The 21985-nt window shown below is 41.8% G+C and overlaps 2 protein-coding genes and 1 pseudogene across 3 annotated transcripts in view; 2 read left to right on the forward strand and 1 right to left on the reverse strand.

The window, feature by feature from the left end:
• Positions 1-21985, reverse strand: part of MOGAT1 (monoacylglycerol O-acyltransferase 1) — a 60207-nt gene that overhangs the window by 25761 nt on the left and 12461 nt on the right. The window contains exons 1-3 of one of the 2 annotated variants that reach the window (XM_064372950.1): positions 18507-18722; positions 2430-2608; positions 1182-1386 (exon numbers count right to left, since the gene is read on the reverse strand). In XM_064372950.1, the coding sequence (XP_064229020.1) occupies positions 1182-1386; positions 2430-2608; positions 18507-18600 (478 nt within the window). In that variant the 5' untranslated portion in view covers positions 18601-18722. Of the gene's footprint in view, positions 1-1181; positions 1387-2429; positions 2609-18506; positions 18723-21985 lie in introns of those variants that run through there. The other variant, XM_064372949.1, reaches the window with a different exon arrangement.
• Positions 381-872, forward strand: LOC105712920 (elongin-C-like). Its single transcript, XM_064372951.1, has one exon. It carries the CDS (start codon positions 490-492, stop codon positions 826-828), a length of 339 nt encoding a protein of 112 aa, XP_064229021.1. The 5' UTR covers positions 381-489; the 3' UTR covers positions 829-872.
• Positions 2672-11870, forward strand: LOC135273678 (ras-related protein R-Ras2-like; annotated as a pseudogene).

Here is a 21985-nt window from a genome sequence, read left to right on the forward strand (position 1 = left end):
TGGGGGAGGGCAGGAAACCCCTAGACAGCATAGGAAGTGCCAGATGAGGCTAAACCAGGTTTTGGCTGGTGCGGTGGCTCACGCCTGTAATCCCAGCACTTTGGGAGGCCAAGGTGGGTGGATCACCTGAGGTCAGGAGCTCAAGACCAGCCTGACCAACATGGAGAAACCCCATCTCTACCAAAAATACAAAAATTAGCCAGGTGTGGTGGCGCACGCCTGTAATCCCTGCTACTCGGGAGGCTGAGACAGGAGAATTGTTTGAATCTGGGAAGCAGAGGTTGCAGTGAAGTGAGATTGTGCCACTAGACTCCAGCTTGGGCAACAAAAGCAAAAACTCTGTCTCAAAAAAAAGTCCGAGGGGTTGGGGGGCAGCCCTGGAATAGGGGCTGTGGCGGTACGTGGGGACCCAGCTGCGGTGGCTGCCGGGCTGACGAGAAACTGCTAAAGTTCCTGGGGAAGCAAAGTAGAATTTTTCATAAGAACAAAATGGATGGAGAGGAGAAAACCTATGGTGGCTGTGAAGGCCCTGATGCCATGTATGTCAAATTGATATCATCTGATGGCCATGAATTTATTGTAAAAAGAGAACATGCATTAACATCAGGCACAATAAAAGCCATGTTGAGTGGCCCAGGTCAATTTGCTGAGAACGAAACCAATGAGGTCAATTTTAGAGCGATACCTCCACATGTGCTATCAAAAGTATGCATGTATTTTACATACAAGGTTCGCTACACTAACAGCTCCACTGAGATTCCTGAATTCCCAATTGCACCTGAAATTGCACTAGAACTGCTGATGGCTGTGAACTTCCTAGATTGTTAAATAAAATAAATTATAATAAACAGTTAACTCTTTTCAGTATTTAATACCTGTAGTTCAGTTAGTAATCTTTTCTTATATAGCATGTTGCCTATATGCAGTTGAACTGTATAAAGTTCAGTGCAAAGCAGATTATCTTCTGTTTTTTGCATAGCAATCAAAGTTGAAATTCATTTGATTCGTCAACAAATTAAGGACATTTTCACAAACTGAGAAATTAATAAATATGCCAGTTAAAAAAAAAAATCCCAAAAAACAGGTTTTACTCTAAGAAACCATAAACACACATGGGCTCGGGAGGGAATGTTCTGTGTGCTCCTGCTACCCTGTGGAAGCAGTGATCTGCCATCACTTACCACTGCTCATCAGATATTCTCGGAAGAGAGGACACCGGAACCAAAATGGCAGCACATGAAGATATGCAGTAAAGCCAGGAAACAGCTCCTTGAAGTCGGAATAATTTGTACAAAAGTTTCCAAAGGCTCCAGCCACGAGGACTCCATGGGGGTGAAACCCAAATATATAGTTGTGACTTGGATCCAAATCTTGAGTTTTAATGAGCTACAGTGCATTCATATTGAGATTAAAGAAAGAAAAAAAAAGGAAGTTCCCTTACTATTTTCCAATGAGCAACAAAAGGACTAGTTTTTATGTCAAGAGAAAACGGAGAACATGACTCGTTTTAGCTCCCTGGATTGGAGCTGTTTCCAAATTTCTAAACTGTCTTCTGAGCCCTGATCCCTTTATATACTGCCTTCTAGATTTTGTCAAGTCAGCTGAGAGTTCATTGAGTAATTGGAACTGAACTGCAGCCTTTCTCTCTGCTATGGTTTCAATGTGTCCCTCCAAAAGTAAATGTTTAAAAACTTAATCCCTAATCCAACAGTGTTGGGAGGTGGGGCCCAATGAGAGGCGATTAGGCCATGAAAGCAGAGTGAATGGATTATCACAGAAGTAGGTTTGTTATCTTGGGAGTGAGTTCCTTATAAAATAAGGAATTCGGCCAGGCGCAGTGGCTCACACCTGTAATTCCAGCATTTTGGGAGGTCGAGGTGGGCAGATCACAAGGTCAGGAGTTCGAGACCAGCCTGGCCAATATGGTCAAACCCTGTCTCTACTAAAGATACAAAAATTAGCTGGGTGTGGTGGCCTGCACCTGTAGTCACAGCTACTAGGGAGGCTGAGTCAGAATTGCTTGAACCCGGGAGGCGGAGGCTGCAGCGAGCCAAGATTGCACCACTGCACTCCAGCCTGGGTGACAGAGCGAGACTCTGTCTCCAGGAAAAAAAAAAAAAGAAGAAGAATGAATTCAACTCGTTCTTGTTCTTTCTTGGCCTCTCCTGCCCTTCCAGCTATGGGCTGATGCAGCAGGAAGGCTCTTGCCAGATGCCAACATCTTTGGTGTTGGCCTTTCCAGCCTCTAGAACTGTGAGACACAAATTTGTTTTCTTTATAAAGTACCTAGTCTTTAGTATTCTATCATAGCAGCACAAAACAGACTTAGACGCCCCCTCTGAAAAAGAAGCTTGAGGTATATGTGACGAAAACAAATTTCCCCTCTTTTGCTAACTCAAAATAATACTTTATAAAACAATCGTACTCACATGGATTGGAAAATAGTCCTTAAAGTATTTCCAAACAGTCCAATTTCTGACCCAGTTGGATCTCCTGCCTCCTTGCTCTGGGGTACGCCAGTCAAAGTAAAGCCACGTGAAATAAGGGATATAAAGGAACCAATAGTTGTGGATGATCAACATCACAATGATTCCAATGCACACCTGCGCTGTAAGAAAGAAAAAGTCTCATGGAATCAGAGTCTGTTAGTAGCTGCTCACCGTAGTGGCCCATGGCAGGGGGACTAATAAAGGTATGTTAAACTGAGCCTCAGTTGAGGTAAGGTAACATAACCAGGCAGTGATGACACAGTATTATTTAACCTGTATTGGATGTTTACTATATGGCAAGCATTGTGTTATGGACCCTGCCAAGGTATTTTAATTTAATCCTCATAAAGCCACATATCAATAAAGTAGCCATAGCACTCTTTTTATTTTTGAAGGGGGAGGTGGAAAGAATGGGTACAGGAAACACCAAGCCACACTCTTTTTTTTTTTTTTTTTTTTTGAATTGGAGTCTCACTTCGTCACCCAGGCTGGAGTACAATGGTGCAATCTCGGCTCACTGCAACCTCTGCCTCCCAGATTCAAGTGATTTTCCTGCCTCAGTTTCCTGAGTCGTTTGGATTACAGGTGTGTGCCACCACACCCGGCTAATTTTTGTATTTTCAGTAGAGATGGGTTTCACCATGTTGATCAGGGTGGTCTTGAACTCCTGACCCCGTGATTCGCCCGCCTCAGCCTCCAAAGTGCTGGGATTATGGGTGTGAGCCACTGCGCCTGGCCGCATAGAACTCTTAATGTTCTTTTTAAAGAAGACAAAAATGGAAGCTTACAGAGGGGTTAAGTGATTTGCCCAAGCCACACAGCATATAAGTGGTTGATCTGTCTGAATTTAAAGTCTAACTACTTAGTCATGGCTTTACATCTCCTCCCCTATGTGAATATGTGGAAGGATCATTGCCGACAGGAAGGATGTAGAGAATTTCCTGACACAGGAAATCCCATCTTCCTACCTTGACTGAGCAGGCATTATTCATGTGCCTACAAAGAGGGCACATTCTGGCAACAAACTTCATTTTCAGGAACTGCTGTCAGAGACAGAAATAGCAAAGGTGGGACTCTTTAGCTCTTAGCATGCATCAGTTCTTGCAACATTTGATAATGAGCGAGCAATCCTAATTGTTTAAGCACCTAATAACATACTTCAAAATACACGGGGCAAAAACTGTCAAAACTTGGGTGGTAGTGACAAGTTTGGTTATCTTCAAGTAACACATGAAGCTCAGCTATACATTTTTAAAATGTCTATGTTATATACTACAATTAAAAAAATGTATGAAAAGAGAAACATGTTAGCAAGAGAAAGAGAATGTACATGAAGACATAAAGCCTGGCACATAGTAAATGTTCACTAAATGCCATCTACCTTGACTTTAAGGAGTGCTGTTGCCGCTTTCTTTCCTATCACACACTGCAGTCTCCAACCTAGGGCTCACGTCCATCCCCAAACTCTTACCTACTGCCAATCATCTTCGTTAAAAACAACCCTGTCCCCAAATGATCCACCAAAGTCTCTGAGAAATAGTGCCTTAATCTATTATTGAAACATATACATATGTACTGACATAGATGTTTTACCAAAAACAGAACATTTATTTATATATATATATATTTTTTTGAGACAGAGTCTCACTCTGTTGCCCACACTGGAGTGCAGTGGCACAATCTCGGCTCACTGAAGCCTCCGCCTCCTGGATTCAAGTGATTCTCCTGCCTCAGCCTTCCAAGTAGCTGGGATTACAGGCACGTGCCGCCACGTTCAGCTAATTTTTAAATTTTTCAGTAAAGATGGGGTTTTGCCATGTTGGCCAGGCTGGTCTCAAACTCCTGACCTCAAGTGATCCATCTGCCTTGGCCTCCCAAAGAGTTGGGAGTACAGGGGTGAGCCACTGCACCCAGCCTATTTATATTTCTTAATACATATAAATCAACAAATTTCTCAGATATATCATTGAACCCAGTCAGGAAACTGACTTGCCGCTCTCTCCAGAGTTGGTTAAAGGTTAAAAGACTGGATGACATGCAAATTCATAAAGCGTTCCATTAAAAAAAAAAAAAAAAAAAAAAAAAAGACTGGGTGAAAGGTTAAGGGAGCATGTGTCTTCTACCCCTCTGTGGGGTATCCTGTTACATTCTGGACCTGCCAGAAAAGTTTTCATGAGTCCAAAGCATGATGGAAAGAACGCCCTCTGTCCTCATTCCTACAGGATCATTCCATTTTGCTTCCTCTGCTTTCTTCTATTCAGGCCCGAGTGTTGATGATTTGCCACTATTGGTTAGTTTTCTGTTTATTTTCATAAAACGTGCAAAAAAAATGACAGGAAAATTACATGGGCCTCGTTCTTTTGTACTCAAAGCTTGATCAGGTAAGGTACAGTGAAACAGGGCAGGGAAAGAGCAGTTATTGAAAGGAGAACCATCCTCCTTCACCGTATATAGGGCATCTCATTCATTCCTCCTTGCAACCCCCAAGGTACATGTAACTGCCCCATTTTACAGTTGTAGAAACTGAGGCTCAGGGAATTTGAGCATCCAAAGGATTTGCAGCTGGATCTGCCTAATCCTTAAACCCACGCACTTTTTCACAAAGCCACATTATCCTCCAGCTAATGACAATAACACTGTAGACTAACTTATTACAAGTGCATAAGCAGGTTAATAAGCATAAAGAATCAGGCAAGTGGGAGGTTCTGTTTTCCTTACTACAAAGATGGAAAAACTGACACCAAAAGCAAACTGACTGAATTTTAATCACAGAGTGAGCCAGGAACAGATCCAGAAATAATGTCCCCAAGCTATTCATTCGATCTTCCACTAACCGAACCACGGATACCTGAACACATGCTGCATATCTCTTTAATGCTCATTACATGTTTTGCATCAAAGGAAGAAACCATGGCCAGCCATGGTAGCTCATGCCTGTAATCCCAGCACTTTGGGAGGCTGATGTGGGTGGATAACCTGAGGTCAGGAGTTCGAGACCAGCCTGGCCAACATGGCGACACCCCATCACTACTAAAAATATAAAAATTGGTGGGGTGTGGTAGTAAGCACCTGTAATCCCAGCTGTTTGGGAGGCTGAAGCAGGAGAACTACTTGAAACCAGGAGGTGGAGGTTGCAGGGAGCTGAGATTGTGCCATTGCACTCCAGGCCGGGCACCAGAGCAAGACTCTGTTTCAAAAAAAAAAAAAAAAAAAGAAGAAGAAGAAGGAGAAGAAAACACTATAAAAACTAGGTGACTAGATAACCTCTATTTTCTATTATATATATATATATACTGCATATCTCTTTAATGCTCATTACATGTTTTGCATGCATAGCAGTTAAGATGTAGGTCTGGAATTGAACTGTTAGTTGGAATTTGCCACTGACTAGTCTTTACCCAGGGCAAATTCTATGAGCTCTTGATCCTCAATTCCACTGCCTGTGAAATGGGCTTATGAAAGCTCCTGTTTCCAAATGCCATAAAGGGAATAAATAACATAAGGGTGTACGGTGCCTGGCACAGAACTAGTGTTCATCAAATGCCAGCCACGGTTATAATAACTTCCTTTATATTACACATTTGGAGAATGCAAAATGTAACTGCAGACAGGACATCAGGCAAGTTCCTCAACAAAAACTACTCTTAAACTGTTCCTTTTGGCCTTTTTTCCCCTATGAACAGGTTATGTTTCTTTAATATGACCGATTTTAAAATTCTGTATTTTATCACTTACAATTGTGTCACATTAGCTGTTTTACAACCCCTTCATGTTATTTTTAATGACTGATCAATATTCCATTGATGGTTAGTGCTAATTCAACCATTCTCTTCATTTTAAACATCTGTGATTCTAACAATTTTTCTCTATAAATGTAATCTTGCATAAAGTTTCCCCACATTTTGATTTGCTTCCATAGAAGAAAAAGAAGTAAAATACGGCCGGGCACGGTGGCTCACACCTATAATCCCAGCACTGTGGGAGGCTGAGGCAGGCGGATCACGAGGTCAGGAGTTCAAGATTAGCCTGGTCGACATGGTGAAACCCCGACTCTACTAAAAACACAAAAATTAGCTAGGCATAGTGGTGGGCATCTGTAATCCCAGCTACTCAGGAGGCTGAGGCAGGAGAATCATTTGAACCTGGGAGGCAGAGATTGCAGTGAGCCGAGATTGCACCATTGTACTCCAGCCTGGGCAACAACCTTGAGGCTCCGTCTCAAAATAAATAAATAAGTAAGTAAGTAAGCAAGTAAAATACTGGATGGCTAAGCAGAAACATCTTTGTCACCTGGTACACTTTGATATTTTGCTATCCAAGGGAGTTGTTCAAATTTAAATTCCCACTCTAGACACTGCATACATTTTTTGTTTCAAATCATAAAGAGCATCAAAATAGTTTTTTAATCCTTTGATTCTTTTTTTTTAAGACAGAGTCTCACTCTGTTGCCCAGGCTGGAGTGCAATGACCTGATCTTAGCTCACTGAAACCTCCACCTTCCGGGTTCAAGGCATTCTCCTACCTCAGCCTCCCAAATAGCTAGGATTACAGGAATGTGCTACCAGATCCAGATAATTTTTGTATTTTTAGTAGAGATGGGGTTTCATCATAATGGCCAGGTTGATCTTGAACTCCTGACCTCAGGTAATCTGCCCACCTCGGCCTCCCAAAGTGCTGGGATTACAGGTGTGAGCCACTGTTCCCAGCCCTATAACCCTTTGATTCTAAATGGGATCAAAAGAAGAAAACACTACAAAAACTAGATGATTAGATAACCTCTATTTTCTGTTTTTATCTCATTAAGCAATTCAAGGTAACTGGATTCTTCCAAATTGGAGTTCCAAGAGACAAGGAAGATACAAAGGTCTACGCTATTACATTGTGCAGCTCTCGAAACTCAAGCTGATAACTTTAAAAGTCGTCTAGATTCGCCGGGCGCAGTCGCTCACGCCTATAATCCCAGCACTTTCGGAGGCCGAGGCGGGTGGATTACGAGGTCAAGAGATCGAGGCCATCCTGGTCAACAAGGTGAAACCCCGTCTCTACTAAAAATGCAAAAATTAGCTGGGCATGGTGGCGTTCGCCTGTAGTCCCAGCTGCTCGGGAGGCTGAGGCAGGAGAATTGCTTGAACCCAGGAGGTGGAGGTTGCAGTGAGCCAAGATCACGCCATTGCATTCCAGCCTGGGTAACAAGAGCGAAACTCCACTCAAAAAAAAAAAAAAAAGTTGTTTAGATTCATAAACCAAGTTAAGTTGAAGGCCAAGTTGAGTTGCATTTTAGTTGGGTTGATTTATCTATATTCTGGATTAAAAACCACAACTCAGACCCCCATCAATGACACTCTATTCTCACTTAGTTCGAAAAAATTCTACTTTCTCCACATTGTTGGGGAAGCTGTCCCTCACTCACATTTTTTTTTTTTTTAAATGAGATGAAGTCTTACTCTGCTGCTCAGGCTGGAGTGCAGTGGAGAGATCTCGACTCACTACAACCTCCACCTCCCAGGTTCAAGCAATTCTCCTGCCTCAGCCTCCCAAGCAGCTGGGATTATAGTCACGTGCCACTACGACTGGCTAATTTTTCTATTTTTAGTAGAGACAGAGTTTTGCCATGTTGGCCAAACTGGTCTAGAACTCCTGACCTCAGGTGATCCAACAACCTCGGCCTCCCAAAGTGCTGGGATTACAGGCGTGAGCCACTGTGCCCAGCCCCACCCCCCCCTTTTTTTTTAATTGAAGTGAAATTCACATAACATAAAAAAATGGTGATTTTAAACAAACACTTTGGTGGCATTTAATTCGCAATGTTGTGCAATTAATATGACCATCTAGTTCCCAAACATCCCCATTATTTCAAAATAAAACCCTTTACCCACTAAGCAGTTACTCCCCATTCCTCCCTCCTTGCCACCACTGGCAATCACCAGTAGTCTGCAGTCTGTTTCTGTTTGTTTTTTTTTTTTTGAGACAGGATCTCACTTTGTCACTCAGGCTGGAGTACAGTGGCATGAACATGGCTCACAGAAGCCTCCACCTCTTGGGCTCATGTGATCCTACCACCTTAGCCTCCCAAGTAGCTGGGACTAGAGGTGCACACCACTACACCTGGCTAATTTTTATATTTTTTGTAAAAGTAAGATCTTGCCATGTTGCCCAGGCTGATCTCGAACTCCTGAACTTAAGTGCTTACACGGACAATTCCCGTATCTGCAGCTCATTAATGATTTTTCTTCTGTTGTCTCTACCCTTTCTGACTCCAGTCCACTCACCTAGATATTTACAATAAGTGAAACTGTTCTATAAAATCTCCATGAGCAACCTGCATCAGCCAAAACATTGTGAAAACTGTTGAATGTGTGTGTATTTACTTGCATTAAATAATGACCATAATTAAGAAATAATTTAAGACATTTAACTTGTATATGTATTCTTTCATCCTAGTCTCATCTAAAACATTTTCTTATTTTTTTTTTCTGCATGTAAATTGTTTCCATACCTTTTTTTTCCTTTTTTTTTTTGAGACAGAGTCTCACTCTGTTGCCAGGCACCAGGCTGGAGTGCAGTGGCACGATCTCGGCTCACTGCAACCTCTGCCTCCCAGGTTCAAGCAATTCTCCTGCCTCAGCCTCCCAAGTAGTTGGGACTACAGGCACGAGCCACCATGCCCAGCTAATTTTTGTATTTTTTTTAGTAGAGACAGGGTGTCACCATGTTGGCCAGGATGGTCTCTATCTCTTGACCTCGTGATCTGCCCACCTCAGCCTCCCAAAGTGCTGGGATTACAGGCGTGAGCCACCACGCCCGGCTTCCATACTTATTTTTAATGATTTAACATAGTATGGAGAAAGTAAGTAAAATTCAGAGGCAAGCGAAGTCCATTAGCACTTCTTTTCCTTCTTATTCCTGGAGACACTGTATCTTTAAAATACCTATCTGTGCCATCTGTAGAATATAAGAATGTAAGTGTAAATTCTTCCGATTTAAAAAAATTTCTATTTTAAGAGAACTTGCCTCCCTGAGTTTTTAAGAATTGTGCTAAAAGACAGATCTCATCAGACCCCTTTGCAGAATTTTGCAGCCTAGTTTTTTTCATATGTGGGTTTATTCTACACTGCTTTTAAAAAGTGTTTCATACAGGGAAATACATTTTCCTTGTTTTATAGCACATTCAATATTGAACCTACTTCCTTGCCCAACGAAGACAAATAAATTATAACAAAGATCCAGTAGAAACCAGCCCCATGTTCTGAATATTTCAGGAAGGTTTCTATAAACACAAATACTTTGTATAGCTCAAACTGAAATCCATGGAGATAATCCATAATAAAAGAGAAGGAGAGCTTTTACTGAGCAATGGCAGAGCAGTGGGTAAGGAAGAAAGAAGGAAAACAGAACAAGAGGGAAAAAAGTGGACTGGTATTGTCATGTCACTTCAGGTTTCTTTTTTACGAAGTTTAAAGCAAAGGAGACTTCCTTATTACACTGACTCAGGCAGACTGGATCTCCTGTTTTCAGGAAAACTGGTCTGTCTGGAGATCTATTTACTTCCTTGAAGTTGCAGTTTGATTATGTGCACGTAGGATGAGTGACTCCACTTTAATTTGCTCAGGTCTGCTAGAGCCTAGTATAGGAGCTCAGTCCAAAACAATGGCTGCCAATAATTTCTGTTTAACACAACTAAATACAACATGTGGATTCCTTTGCTATACGGAACATCAGTAAGGGAGCTGCTAAAATATGAATAATGTCTATAGATCATAATATTGTGTCGTGTTATTTTTCTGATTTGGGTAATTGTACTGTGGCTATGGAAGAGAAATGTGCTTAGTTTTAGGAAATACATACTATAATCAGTTAGTTTCCTACAAATTAAACTATAGGGTAATTCCCATCAAACAGCAATCCCAATCAAAATCCCAGGAGGTTTTTCTTTGGTGTGGAAATTGTCAAGATGATCCTGAAATACATATGGGGATGCTAAGGACTTGGAATAATCAAAACACCTGTGAAAAACAACAACAAAGTTTGAGGACTAACACTATCTGATTCCAAGAATTATTACAAAGCTACAATAATCAAAACAACATGGTACTGGCATCAAGATAGATAAACAGATCAATGGCACAGAATAAAGAGTCTAGAAATAAACCCATGCATATATGGACAACTGATATTTGATAAAGGCACAAAGGTAATGCAGTGGAGAGCAGAGAGTGCTCTTTTAAGAAAAATGGAGCTGGAACCATTGGATTATATATATGCAAAAAAAATGAACTTAGACACTGTACCATATATAAAAATTAACCCTAAATAGATCATAGATCTAGATGGAAAACCTAAAACTATTAAAACTGGGAGGAGAAAACAGAAGAAAATTTTTGTGACCTTGGATTAAGCAAAGATTTTAAAGATATAACACCAAACACAATCCATTTTAAAAAAATGGATACACTGGATGTCATCAAAATTAAAACTTCTGCTCTTCAAAAGACACTGTTAAGAGACTGAAAAGATAACCCACTGACTGAAAGAAAAATCTATACAAAGCACACAGCTGATAAATGACTTTATATCCAGAATATATAAGAACTCTCAAAACTCAGGAATAGAAAAACAAGCAATCTAATAAGAACTGGGCAAAAGATTTAAACAGATACTTCAACAAGAAACACAGATGGCAACTAAGTACATGAAAAGATGCTTATTGGGGAAATGCAAATTAAAGCCACAATCAGACACCACTACATACTTATTAAAATTGCAGAAACTAGGAGGTCAGCAATATTCCCTTGGCTCCGGCCAGGAAAAATGCTGGCTCCTGTGGTCAGTGGGGAGAGTGTGTGGGCAAGTCGGCACTCATCATTCAGTTAATCCAGTCGTACTTTGTAATGGAGTATGACCCAATCACTGAAGATTCCTACACAAAGCAGTGTGTGATAGATTACACAGCAGGCTGGCTAGATATTTTGGATATAGCAGAACAAGAAGAGTTCGGAGCCATGAGACAACAGAATATGACAACTGGTGAGGGCTTCCTGTTGGTCTTTTGAGTCACAGGTAGAGGCAATTTTGAAAAAAATGTATACATTTCAAAGACAGATTCTCAGAGTAAAGGATTATGATGAGTTTCCGATGACTTTAGCAGATAATAGAACAGTTCTGGATTGTCAAAGACAAGTGACACAGAAAGGACAGAGTTAGTACATCATCTTAGGGCAGCATATCCAGAAGGCATTAGCAAAGATTAGAATGAATGTAAATTAAGCTTTCCATTAACTTGTCCAAGTTATAAGGAAATTTCAAGAGCAGTAATTTCCTTCTTCACCAGACCAGACGCGGAAAGAAAAAGACAAGAAAGGCTGTTACTGTGTTATTTTCTAGAATCCTGTGAGTTTTAGCTATCAGCCTCCATGAAAAGCCTTCATCTTCTTCTCTCCTTACAGTTTACATCTCATTGGTATCTTTCTAGACTTAGACACATGATTGCCATATTAGCCTTAGACCAAGAAGCTGGAGAGTCCTTTCCATGAAGCTAATACAATGGTCATTTCCAGACAAATTTAAAGGAAACGCCAAGGCTGCTTCAAAATTATCTGATTTCGTTAAAATATTAATGCCAGGCATGGTGGCTTTTTGGTAGAGAAGGGATTTTGCTGTGTTAGCCAGGATGGTCTCGATCTCCTGACCTCATGATTCACCGGCCTCAGCTTCCCAAAGTGCTGGGATTACAGGCGTGAGCCACTGCACCCAGCCAACAGGTATTTTTATGTTTATAAGCAAATATATTTCACAATGTACCTTGTATATCTGCAAAGTTAAGTATTTAATTCTCATGCTCACTTTCAACTGACATGATAAAAGTGGAAACTATAGAAGCGGTGGAAGAATTTTCACTTGCTGGTCTGGTTTTGGTCTACCCACCTTTGGCTAGTCACATATCTACTCAAGAAACATTCCCAATAGAGTACAACAGGATGAGACTCTGAAATCCTTTTCAATACCCCCTACTAGATATTGACTGTTACAGCTCAAGTATGAAGTATAAAACTATAGTTGACAATTAGTGTAACTGTGGACGGCTTCTGATCTTGTTTTTTAATTCTGCGATTCTGTTTAAACAATTCAAAAGTATGTTCCTGATTTTGAGATACTAAAGTACATAGTTGTCACTTTATTGAATGTGTGCAAAAGTCCCATGAAGTTTATAGAGCATACCCTTATATAGCTTCAGGTGCTAGAATTAAAATTGATGTGTATCACAATAAAAAATAAATTGCAAAAATTAAAAAGACTACATCGGCTGGCCACAGTGGCTCATGCCTGTAATCCCAGCACTTTGGGAGGCTGAGGCGGGCGGATCACAAGGTCAGGAGTTCAAAACCACCCTGACCAACATAGTGAAACCCCATCTTTACTAACAATACAAAAGTTAGCTGGGCGTGGTGGCAGGCACCTGTAATCCCAGCTACTCAGGAGGCCGACGCAGGAGAATTGCTTTAACCTGAGAGGCAGAGGTTGCAGTGAGCTGTGATTGCACCACTGCATTCCAACTGGGGCAACAGAGTGAGACTCTGTCTCAAAAAAAAAAAAAAAAAAAAAAAAAAAATATATATATATATATATATATAAAAAACAAGTGATGGTAAGGACATGGAGCAATTAGAACTTTCATGCCCTGCCAGTGGGAATGTAAAATGGTATAATATAATACTTTGGAAGAAACTTTGGTGGTTTCTGGAAAAGTTAAACCTGCAACTATCATATAACCAAGTCATTACATTCTTAGGTTTACCTATGAATAAAGAAAGTATATGTTCATTCAAAGATATGTAAGTGAAAGTTCATGGTAGTAGTATTAATAATAGCTATGAGCCAAATATTCATCAATAGATGATTGGACAATTTACAATATATTCATTCAAGAGAATGCTGCTTAGAAACAAAAAGCAATGAACTATTGATATATACAAGAAAGAGTCTCAAAATAATTATGCTGAGTGAAAGAAGCCAGACAAAAACAAAGTATATAGGATGTGATTCCACGTATACAAAACTCTAGAAAATGCAAACTAATCTGTGGTGACAGCAGATCAGATCAGGCACAGTGTGGCTCACACCTGTAATCCCAGCACTTTGAGAGGCCAAGGTGGGAGGATTCCTTGAGCCCAGGGGTTCAAGACCAGCCTACTCAACATAGGGAGACAGAAAGAAAAGAAAGAAAGAAAGAGAGAGAGAGAGAGAAAGAAAGAAAGAAAGAAAGAAAGAAAGAAAGAAAGAAAGAAAGAAAGAAAGAAAGAAAGAAAGCCAGCCTATCAGTGGTTGCTTGGGAAAAGGGGTAAAGTGGGGCAGAGAAGGAGTATGAGAAATCTTTGAGGATGGTGGCTATGCTCACTATCTTAATTGTGGTGATGGTTTCTTACCAAATTGTAAACTTTAAATATGTGCAGTTTATTGCATGTCAATTACACCTCAATAAGGCTGCTTAAATAAATAAGTGAATAGCCAGGCACAGTGGTTCACGCCTGTAATCCTAGCACTTTGGGAGGCTGAGGTGGGCGGATCATGAGGTCAGGAGATCGAGACCAACCTGGCTAACACAGTGAAACTCCGTTTCTACTAAAAAATACAAAAAATTAGCTGGGCATGGTGGCACCCGCCTGTAGTCCCAGCTATTCGGGAGGCTGAGGCAGGAGAATCGCTTAAACCTGGGAGGTAGAGGTTGCAGTGAGCCAAGATCATGCCACTGCACTCCAGCCTGGGCAACAGAACAAGACTCTGTCTCAAAAACAAACACATATAAGTAAATAAACCCATTTAGTAAAAGATTGTGGTTCCACCAGTTATCACATATAACATTGGGCAAAAAACTTCTTGAGCTTCAGTTTTCTCATCTAAAAAAATAAATACAATAATCCTTTCCATTGGACTGTAGGTAGAAGATAGCCAATAAATGTTGTCTATTTCTTTTTCATTTTTCTACTTTTCAATTGGTAGCTTAGTACAGGCTAGTAAGAAATATTTCAGTTTTTTTAATATTAAGGTTGGGTGACTGGTACTTAACATGTATCTCAAAGAAACTGATTTTATTACTAAATGAAACAGTTGATTATTTTAAAATATATTTCAAGTACTAATAGCTTAAACTCACTTTCCTGGTGGTGGCAAGAAAAATGCATTCTGGGATTTGGATTTAGAGATCTTAAATAAAAACATCTCTTATTAATCGTTAATAAAACATCTCTCGTCACTACTGGGAGTAACTGTTATATCAACTCCTTACTTGAAACTTGATAATTAAATGGAAAGAAGGTAGCATTTATCCTTTCTTTCCTGTAAGAATTGAATTATAGGGTAGTCAAATGATACTATATGATAAGATAAAATTTTTAACTGTGGAAATTCTAGCTAATAAATGAAGATTAAATGATAGAATAAGAAAATTACCATTTTGCAGGTTCAAATAAAACAGTTGGGGCAAGGATCATGACTGAAATCACTAGATGAAAGGTCAATTGCCAATGAGGAACGTCTGCAGCATGGCAGTCATTTTATCTCATATTACTTTCTTTTTGGGACAAGCAGACACATCCTGATGTGATGTGATGTGAAGTGCACAGCAACACCTAGGAAGAAGTCTTGCCCAAGAGATTTCATCTAAATCTAATCAAGCATTTAACTCTAACTTCCATCTTTTAAAAGAAATACAGGGGATAGAGGAACAAGGTAACTCTACAAAGAAGCAAACTCACAAAGTGAGGCATTCTCAGGACCTATGTCATGCCTTCTTCAAGGCTTCATAGACAAGAAAACAAATGGGAAGCACTGTCCTACACAAAAGACATAAACACGAAAGACATAAACACCGAATAGAACATGAGGCTCTTATTTGGATCTGGGTTCCAACAAATTGCCAGTAAAAGTGTTTTTTGTCTGGACGCAGCGGCTCACTCCTATAATACCAACACTTTGGGAGGTTAAGGCAGGAGGATCACTTGATCCTGGGAGTTCAAGACCAGCCAGGGCAATATAAGGAGACCCCGTCTCTACCAAAAAGAAAAAAAGAAAAAAAAAAGCATAGTTTGGCAGAATTTAGGATACTTGAACTTGGTTTAGATGATTTTAAGCAATGTTTGTTAACTATGGTAGGTATGACAAGAGTACTATGGTTACATACAAAATACTTATTTTTAAAATATGCAAACTAGGATTAAAATATCAAAATGTGTGAGTTCACACAGACACAAAGGAAACAACAGACACTGTGGCCTCCTTGGAGGATGGAGGGTGGAGGAGGGTGAGGAAAAGTTACCTATTGGGAACTACACCAATTATTTACGTGATGAAATAATCTGTATAATCCCCATGATGCACAATTTACCAATATAGCAACCCTGCACATGTACCCCTGAACCTAAAAGTTAAAAAAAAAACCTATACAAAAAAATTTGATTTGTTTTAAAATATTTTTGCAAAATAATAGATAAAATAGATATGACAAATTATTAAATAATTATAAACCTAGGTACTGGGTATATGGGAATTCATACTCTTCTCTCTACTTTCCATATGTTTGAAACTTCCCACAATATAATTTCCAAGATATATGATAATACAAAATAATACGCTCCAGCTAACACAAATGTCAAATGTGTGAAACAAAATATTGAAGTGAATTGGATCTAGAGCCACCGTAGTTTGATCAAATTAGATACAGGTCATTGAGCACCTGCCATGTCCTTGTCACTAATCTACTCACATGCCACTGCTGAGCCATAGGACCTTGAGCAATTTACTTTTACCTCCTAGTTCCTTCCTTGGTAAAATGAGGGAAAAGGGTGGTCCCTCTCTCACCCAGTTGCTGTGAGGATTACATGAGTTAATACTCTAGGCAGCTGGGGGATGAATATCTTCTCTTCTGGATGATAGACCAGAAACAGCCATTCAGCAAGTATTTGTATATATCTCAAGTATTTGTGTATATCTTCCACGGGCCAGACACATACTGGGTGTTCCCTCACTGAGCGTGTAGATGAGGACAGCCATACAGAAGTCTGTCAAATCACTGCAGTTATACACAGATACAAGCAATGATAAGGGCCATGAAAGAAAAGGACCGTGGCTATCAGAGATGTGTTGGATGATCAGTTAGGAAGTCGGGCTCCACGTTCAGGCCATTAAAGAGAGCAGTTTAGTGGTTAAAGGAGAGACTTGGGAGCAGAATACTTGGGTTTGCAACAAGCTCTATCACGTACTGCTAGCTGTATCACCTTGTGCAATTTACTTCACCTCTTAGTTCCCTCATCTGTACCTTGAGTGCAGGAATAGTCTTTACCTCATAGGGGTGTTGTAAAGATTGTGTAGTTGATTGTGGATGTTGCTTAGAACAGGACCTAGCACATACCAAGCACTGGATAAGGTTGTGTGTTGTTATCTCCATGGTGCTTTGATCCAGAGCAAAAAGGCGGGTAATGTTATCAACTCTGCCTCAGTGTGGCCTGTGAGGACTTAATGAGTTAACATTTTGAATTACTTTTTTTTTTTGTAAACTCTACCTAGCAGCACAGGAGAGTCACTTGGAGAGGTTTTTTTTGTTTTTTGGGGTTTTTTTTTTTTTTTTTGAGATGGAGTCTCAATCTATTCCCCCAGGGTGGAGTGCAGTGGCACGATCTCTGCTCACTGCAACCTCCACCTCCTGGGTTCAAGTGACTCTCCTGCCTCAGCCTCCTGAGTAGCTGAGATTACAGGCGTGCACCACCACACTGGCTAATTTTTGTATTTTTAGTAGAGACGGGGTTTCACCATGTTGGTCAGGCTGGTCTCAAACTCATGAAGTCACGATCCGCCTGCCTCGGCCTCGAAAAATACTGGGATTACAGGCGTGAGCCACTGCGCCTGGTCAGAGAGTTCTTAAAAAGGAAAAAGGGAGGAAAAAACGGTGCACAGGCTTTATTCTGAAACAAATGACTAGAAATTCTAAGGATGGAGCCTGGGCATCTATATTTTTTAGAAGCTTCTCTGGTGATTCTCATGTAGAGCTAGGGTTGAGAACCACTGATCCAGGCTTTCAAAATGTGAAAGCAGTTTTAAAAGTGTAAAACTCTGGCACAAAGTAGTCATGAGTTTTGTCAAAAAAATAAATAAATAAATAAAAGTGTAAAACTCTCCCAGGCAACGGGTTTATTACTATTATTACCACCCAACGCTGTCCAATACATGATCTTACATCATATACATGATCTTAGTTTTCAGAAGAGTTTATGTTTCCAAAGAAGGGTCGCCCCCAAATTACCCTCTCCTCCCACATCACCTCGATTTACTTCAAGAGGAGAACAAATATGAAGGGAAAAACCCAAACCACCCAGGTAAACACCTTTGCCCCGTCTAATGATTCGGCTCTTGTATGTTTCATGGGCTCAACTTGGGAACCAACCGAAACACACATGCTCCTGGGTCAAATTATTTCCAGAGAGAAATCGCTCAACGAAACGCAATGAGTGGCGCAGCCTTCTTTACAGAAAGGCACTTCTCTGCATCCAGGAGATCTACAAAACGGAAAAGTGAACACTGCTTTCCGTCAGGAGGAAGGAATCAAGTTTGAACTACGGAGACATTACTTTTCCATCTATGAATCAACAGTTCCAGAAACAAGTTTGCCAACTTTTGAGGGCTAAAGAGCTCAAGCGCTTGGTGGGGTCATGGTTACATTTCGGTGGATACAGTTGACAAAAGTCATCGAGCTGTATCCGTACAACTGCACCTTTTATTGTAGGCAAGGTGCACTTCAATTAAAAAAAATAGCACAGGGGAAAATAAAGTGGGTTAAACAGTCGTTCGCGATGAGGTTCTCCTGGGAAAGAAACCAGAGCCCACGTTAATTCCAAATGCCCTCTTTGACCTGCCCGCTCTGGCCGAGAGGGGAACGAGGGTTGGAAGGCTCTATGCAGGTCCTGGAATCGCGACCATCCCGAGGGAGGAGACGGAGCCCAGGCGCCGCGGCCCGGGGTGCGGGGTCCTTACCCAGCAGCAGGAAGGACAGGACCCATTGCAGCACCGCCGCCGTCTGCAGCCGCCGCGTCAGCGGGATGTTGAGCGGCGCAAACTCGACCTTCATGGCCCGGCCGGGCGAGGACCGCGTCAACCACAGCCGCCTGCACCCCGCTGCTCTGCGGCGCCTGCGGGAAGTGCTCGGCCCGGTCCGGGCCCCGCGCACCGGCTGGGCGGAGAGGAGGAGGCAGAGCTCAGGCAGCGGGCGGGGACTGGACTTCGCCCCGGGTGGGAGGGCGCGCCGGGCTGGGGCTGGGGGCCGCCAATCACGAGCTCCCGGCGCCAGAGCTGGCCCAGAGCGCCCTGGCCCGGGAGCAGCTGCCTCGGCCCGGGCGCATTGGCTGGCGCGCCCGGGCTCTGGCGAAAGCGCGCCGCGTGGGACACAAGGGACGGCGAGAGGGGTCAGCTGGCCGCCGGCCCGAGCCGGGCAGCGCGGGCTCCAGCCGCCTGGCTGAGGATCTGGGATCTCCACCAGGATCTGACCATTGTTCAGCTGATCGATCACCCAGCACTTGCCTTCAGCATCCGCCCTTAAACCCACCCCTTCCTCCGAACCCTCCGTAACTGGGGGAGGGTTGGTTTGAGGAATCGCGCACCAACTGGAGAGAGGCGCGAGACTTGCTTCTTAGCTTATTGATCTGTGTCCCCCGCCACCCCTGATTTCCCCGAGGAAGGGGAAGGAACCTGGCTTCCTCACTCTTGGGTTGTCAGACCCCTTCAGGAGCTTTGGGAACCTTTCATCCATTCATTCATTCAACCCACATTTATTGAGCACTTGCCACCTGCGGGGCACCATCGGATAACCAAGCTATTGTCTTGTTCTCAGAGTACAGCGAGAAAACATAAGCAAAACGACTAAACAATTTGGTGTGTAATTACAAGACTCTACTGTGGATGACTAGAAGACTTGAGAGCTAAGACTGCTGCATGGTCAGGTAAGTGTCTGAAGACACTTACCTTGAGCTGTAGCCAAATTCAGTTAACCCGGGAGTCATCCAGGCAAAGGGAAGCACATGTGCAAAGGTCCTGTGGCTGAACTCAAAGAAGAGCTCAAACAGTGGGAGCTTGGGGAACAAGGGTGAGATTGGGGTAACATCACGCAAAAATGAGGGGCAAGGGCCAGACCCTTGCAGACTGTGTTTAGGGTCCAAGTTTGTACCCCAAGAGCAATACAAGACACTGAAGAGTTTCAATTATGATGTGCTAAATGGATAAATGGATGGACAGATTCTAAATGGTGCCTAGTCATTGGGAGCAACCACTGCACTTTATTTGTAAATATTAATTACCACATAGTTGAAAAACTCAAAATGATGAGTAGCTGTCAAGTCATTGCTGGAGAGGTCTTGGAACAGGGCAATAGAGTTGACCTTCCCTTCTCCCCCATGTGATGCCCCTTTCTTCAACATTTTAATACAGAGATTTGATTAAAACAGGGCCACCTGGGGGAGTTGTTTGTGACTTTTTGTATGCAAAACCTGTTTGGGATTTTCCCCTCCTTCTGAAGGAGTCACTTTCTTCTTTCCTTTTAGATTTCTTCCTTGAACCTTGCCCCAGTGCTAGATGGGCCACAACGAACACACATTATGTCAGACACTCTGCAGAGCCCTCACAGGCATTTTATCAAAACCCTACAAAATAAGCATTTGCTTCGATTTTGCAGCTAAGGAAATCAGGGCTTAAAGTCACACGGCTGGTAAATGGCAGAATAGAGAAGATTCAAATGTAGCTTTCTGTAAAACCTGGAGAGGCAAGTCATCCCCTCATCAACTGAACCCAACATGGAATAAACATGTATAGAGTGCCTGCTTTGCACTAGGCATTGTCCTTGGTACTGGTGACACGAAAGTGAATTAAGACGAGGTCACTGTGCCTTTGAGAATTTATGTACATTTATTGACTACTTGTGGATCGCTTTCTATGAATTAGGCACTAAGTGAGAGTGGAGATGAGCTACAATGGTGACTAAGAAAGGTCCCTGTCCTGCTGGGGCTCACAGTCTAGTGAGACAAACAGAAAATGCCTACCTATGTAGAAACCAAATTTGTGACAGTGCCCTGAAGGAAACACGTAGGCTGATACAGAATAATAGGCACCTATTTAGAACAGATTGGAGGTAGCAAGAGCGGAAGTAGGCATATCCCCTGAGGAGACTATTGTAGGATGATTGTAGAGGATGGTTGAAACTTGGGAAAATAGATAGAGACTTGAGATATGCATGGGAGATATAAATGGTAGGAGTATTTCATTAACTGGATTCCTAATCTATCAGTAAAGAAGAGCAAAACATCCAGAACTCCTGACCCTGACCACTTGGTGTTTGCTCTGCCTAGTAATGTGTTTGTCACTTTCCCAGAGCACTTAGCTGATAGAAAGAACTGTCATATCTCATCACAGCCATCACAACCTACCGAAGCAAAGCATGGACTCACCAGCACTCAGTCAATGCAACAGTCCATCACCATTTCAATCAACAATTAAATCATTTACTCATCCTTTTGACATTCAACATGTATTTATTTGTTTACATATTGTATGCCAAGTTACTAACGTGAGATCACTGGATTGACATAGTGGGAAAATTTTAATTCATCGAGCTATTCAAAACAATTATTCTATATAAGCCTAAGATTTACAGACTTTACAACGAACTAAAACAGATTTACAAGAAAAAAACAAGCCCATTCAAAAGTGGGCGAAGAATATGAACAGATACTTTACAAAAGAAGACATACAGGAGGCTAACAAATATATGAAAAAATGCTCATCATCACTGGTCATTAGAGAAATGCAAATCAAAACTACATTGAGATACCATCTCACGCCAGTTAGAATGGCAATCATTAAAAAATCTGGAGACAACAGATGCTGGAGAGGATGTGGAGAAATAGGAACACTCTTACACTGTTGGTGGGAGTGTAAATTAGTTCAACCATTGTGGAAGACAGTGTGGCGATTCCTCAAGGACCTAGAAATATAAATTCCATTTGACCCAGCAATCCCATTACTGGGTATATATCCAAAGGATTATAAATCGTTCTACTATAAGGACACATGCACACGAAATGTTCATTGCAGCACAGTTTACAATAGCAAAGACCTGGAACCAACCCAAATGCCCATCGATGATAGACTGGACAGGGAAAATGTGGCACATATACACCATGGAATATTATGCAGCCATCAAAAACGATGAGTTCGCATCCTTTGTAGGGACATGGATGAACCTGGAAACCATCATTCTCAGCAAACTGACACAAGAACACAAAATCAAACACTGCATGTTCTCACTCATAGGCGGGTGTTGAACAATGAGAACACATGGACACAGGGAGGGGAGCACTATACACTGGGGTCTGTTGGGGGAAAATAGGGGAGGGACAGTGGAGGTGGGGAGTTGGGGAGAGATAGTATGGAGAGAAACGCACATATAGGTGAAGGGGAGGAAGGCA

Source organism: Aotus nancymaae, unplaced genomic scaffold, assembly GCF_030222135.1.
Source record: "Aotus nancymaae isolate 86718 unplaced genomic scaffold, 86718_ANA_hifiasm-v0.15.2.pri h1tg000008l, whole genome shotgun sequence".
Lineage (NCBI taxonomy): Eukaryota > Metazoa > Chordata > Mammalia > Primates > Aotidae > Aotus > Aotus nancymaae.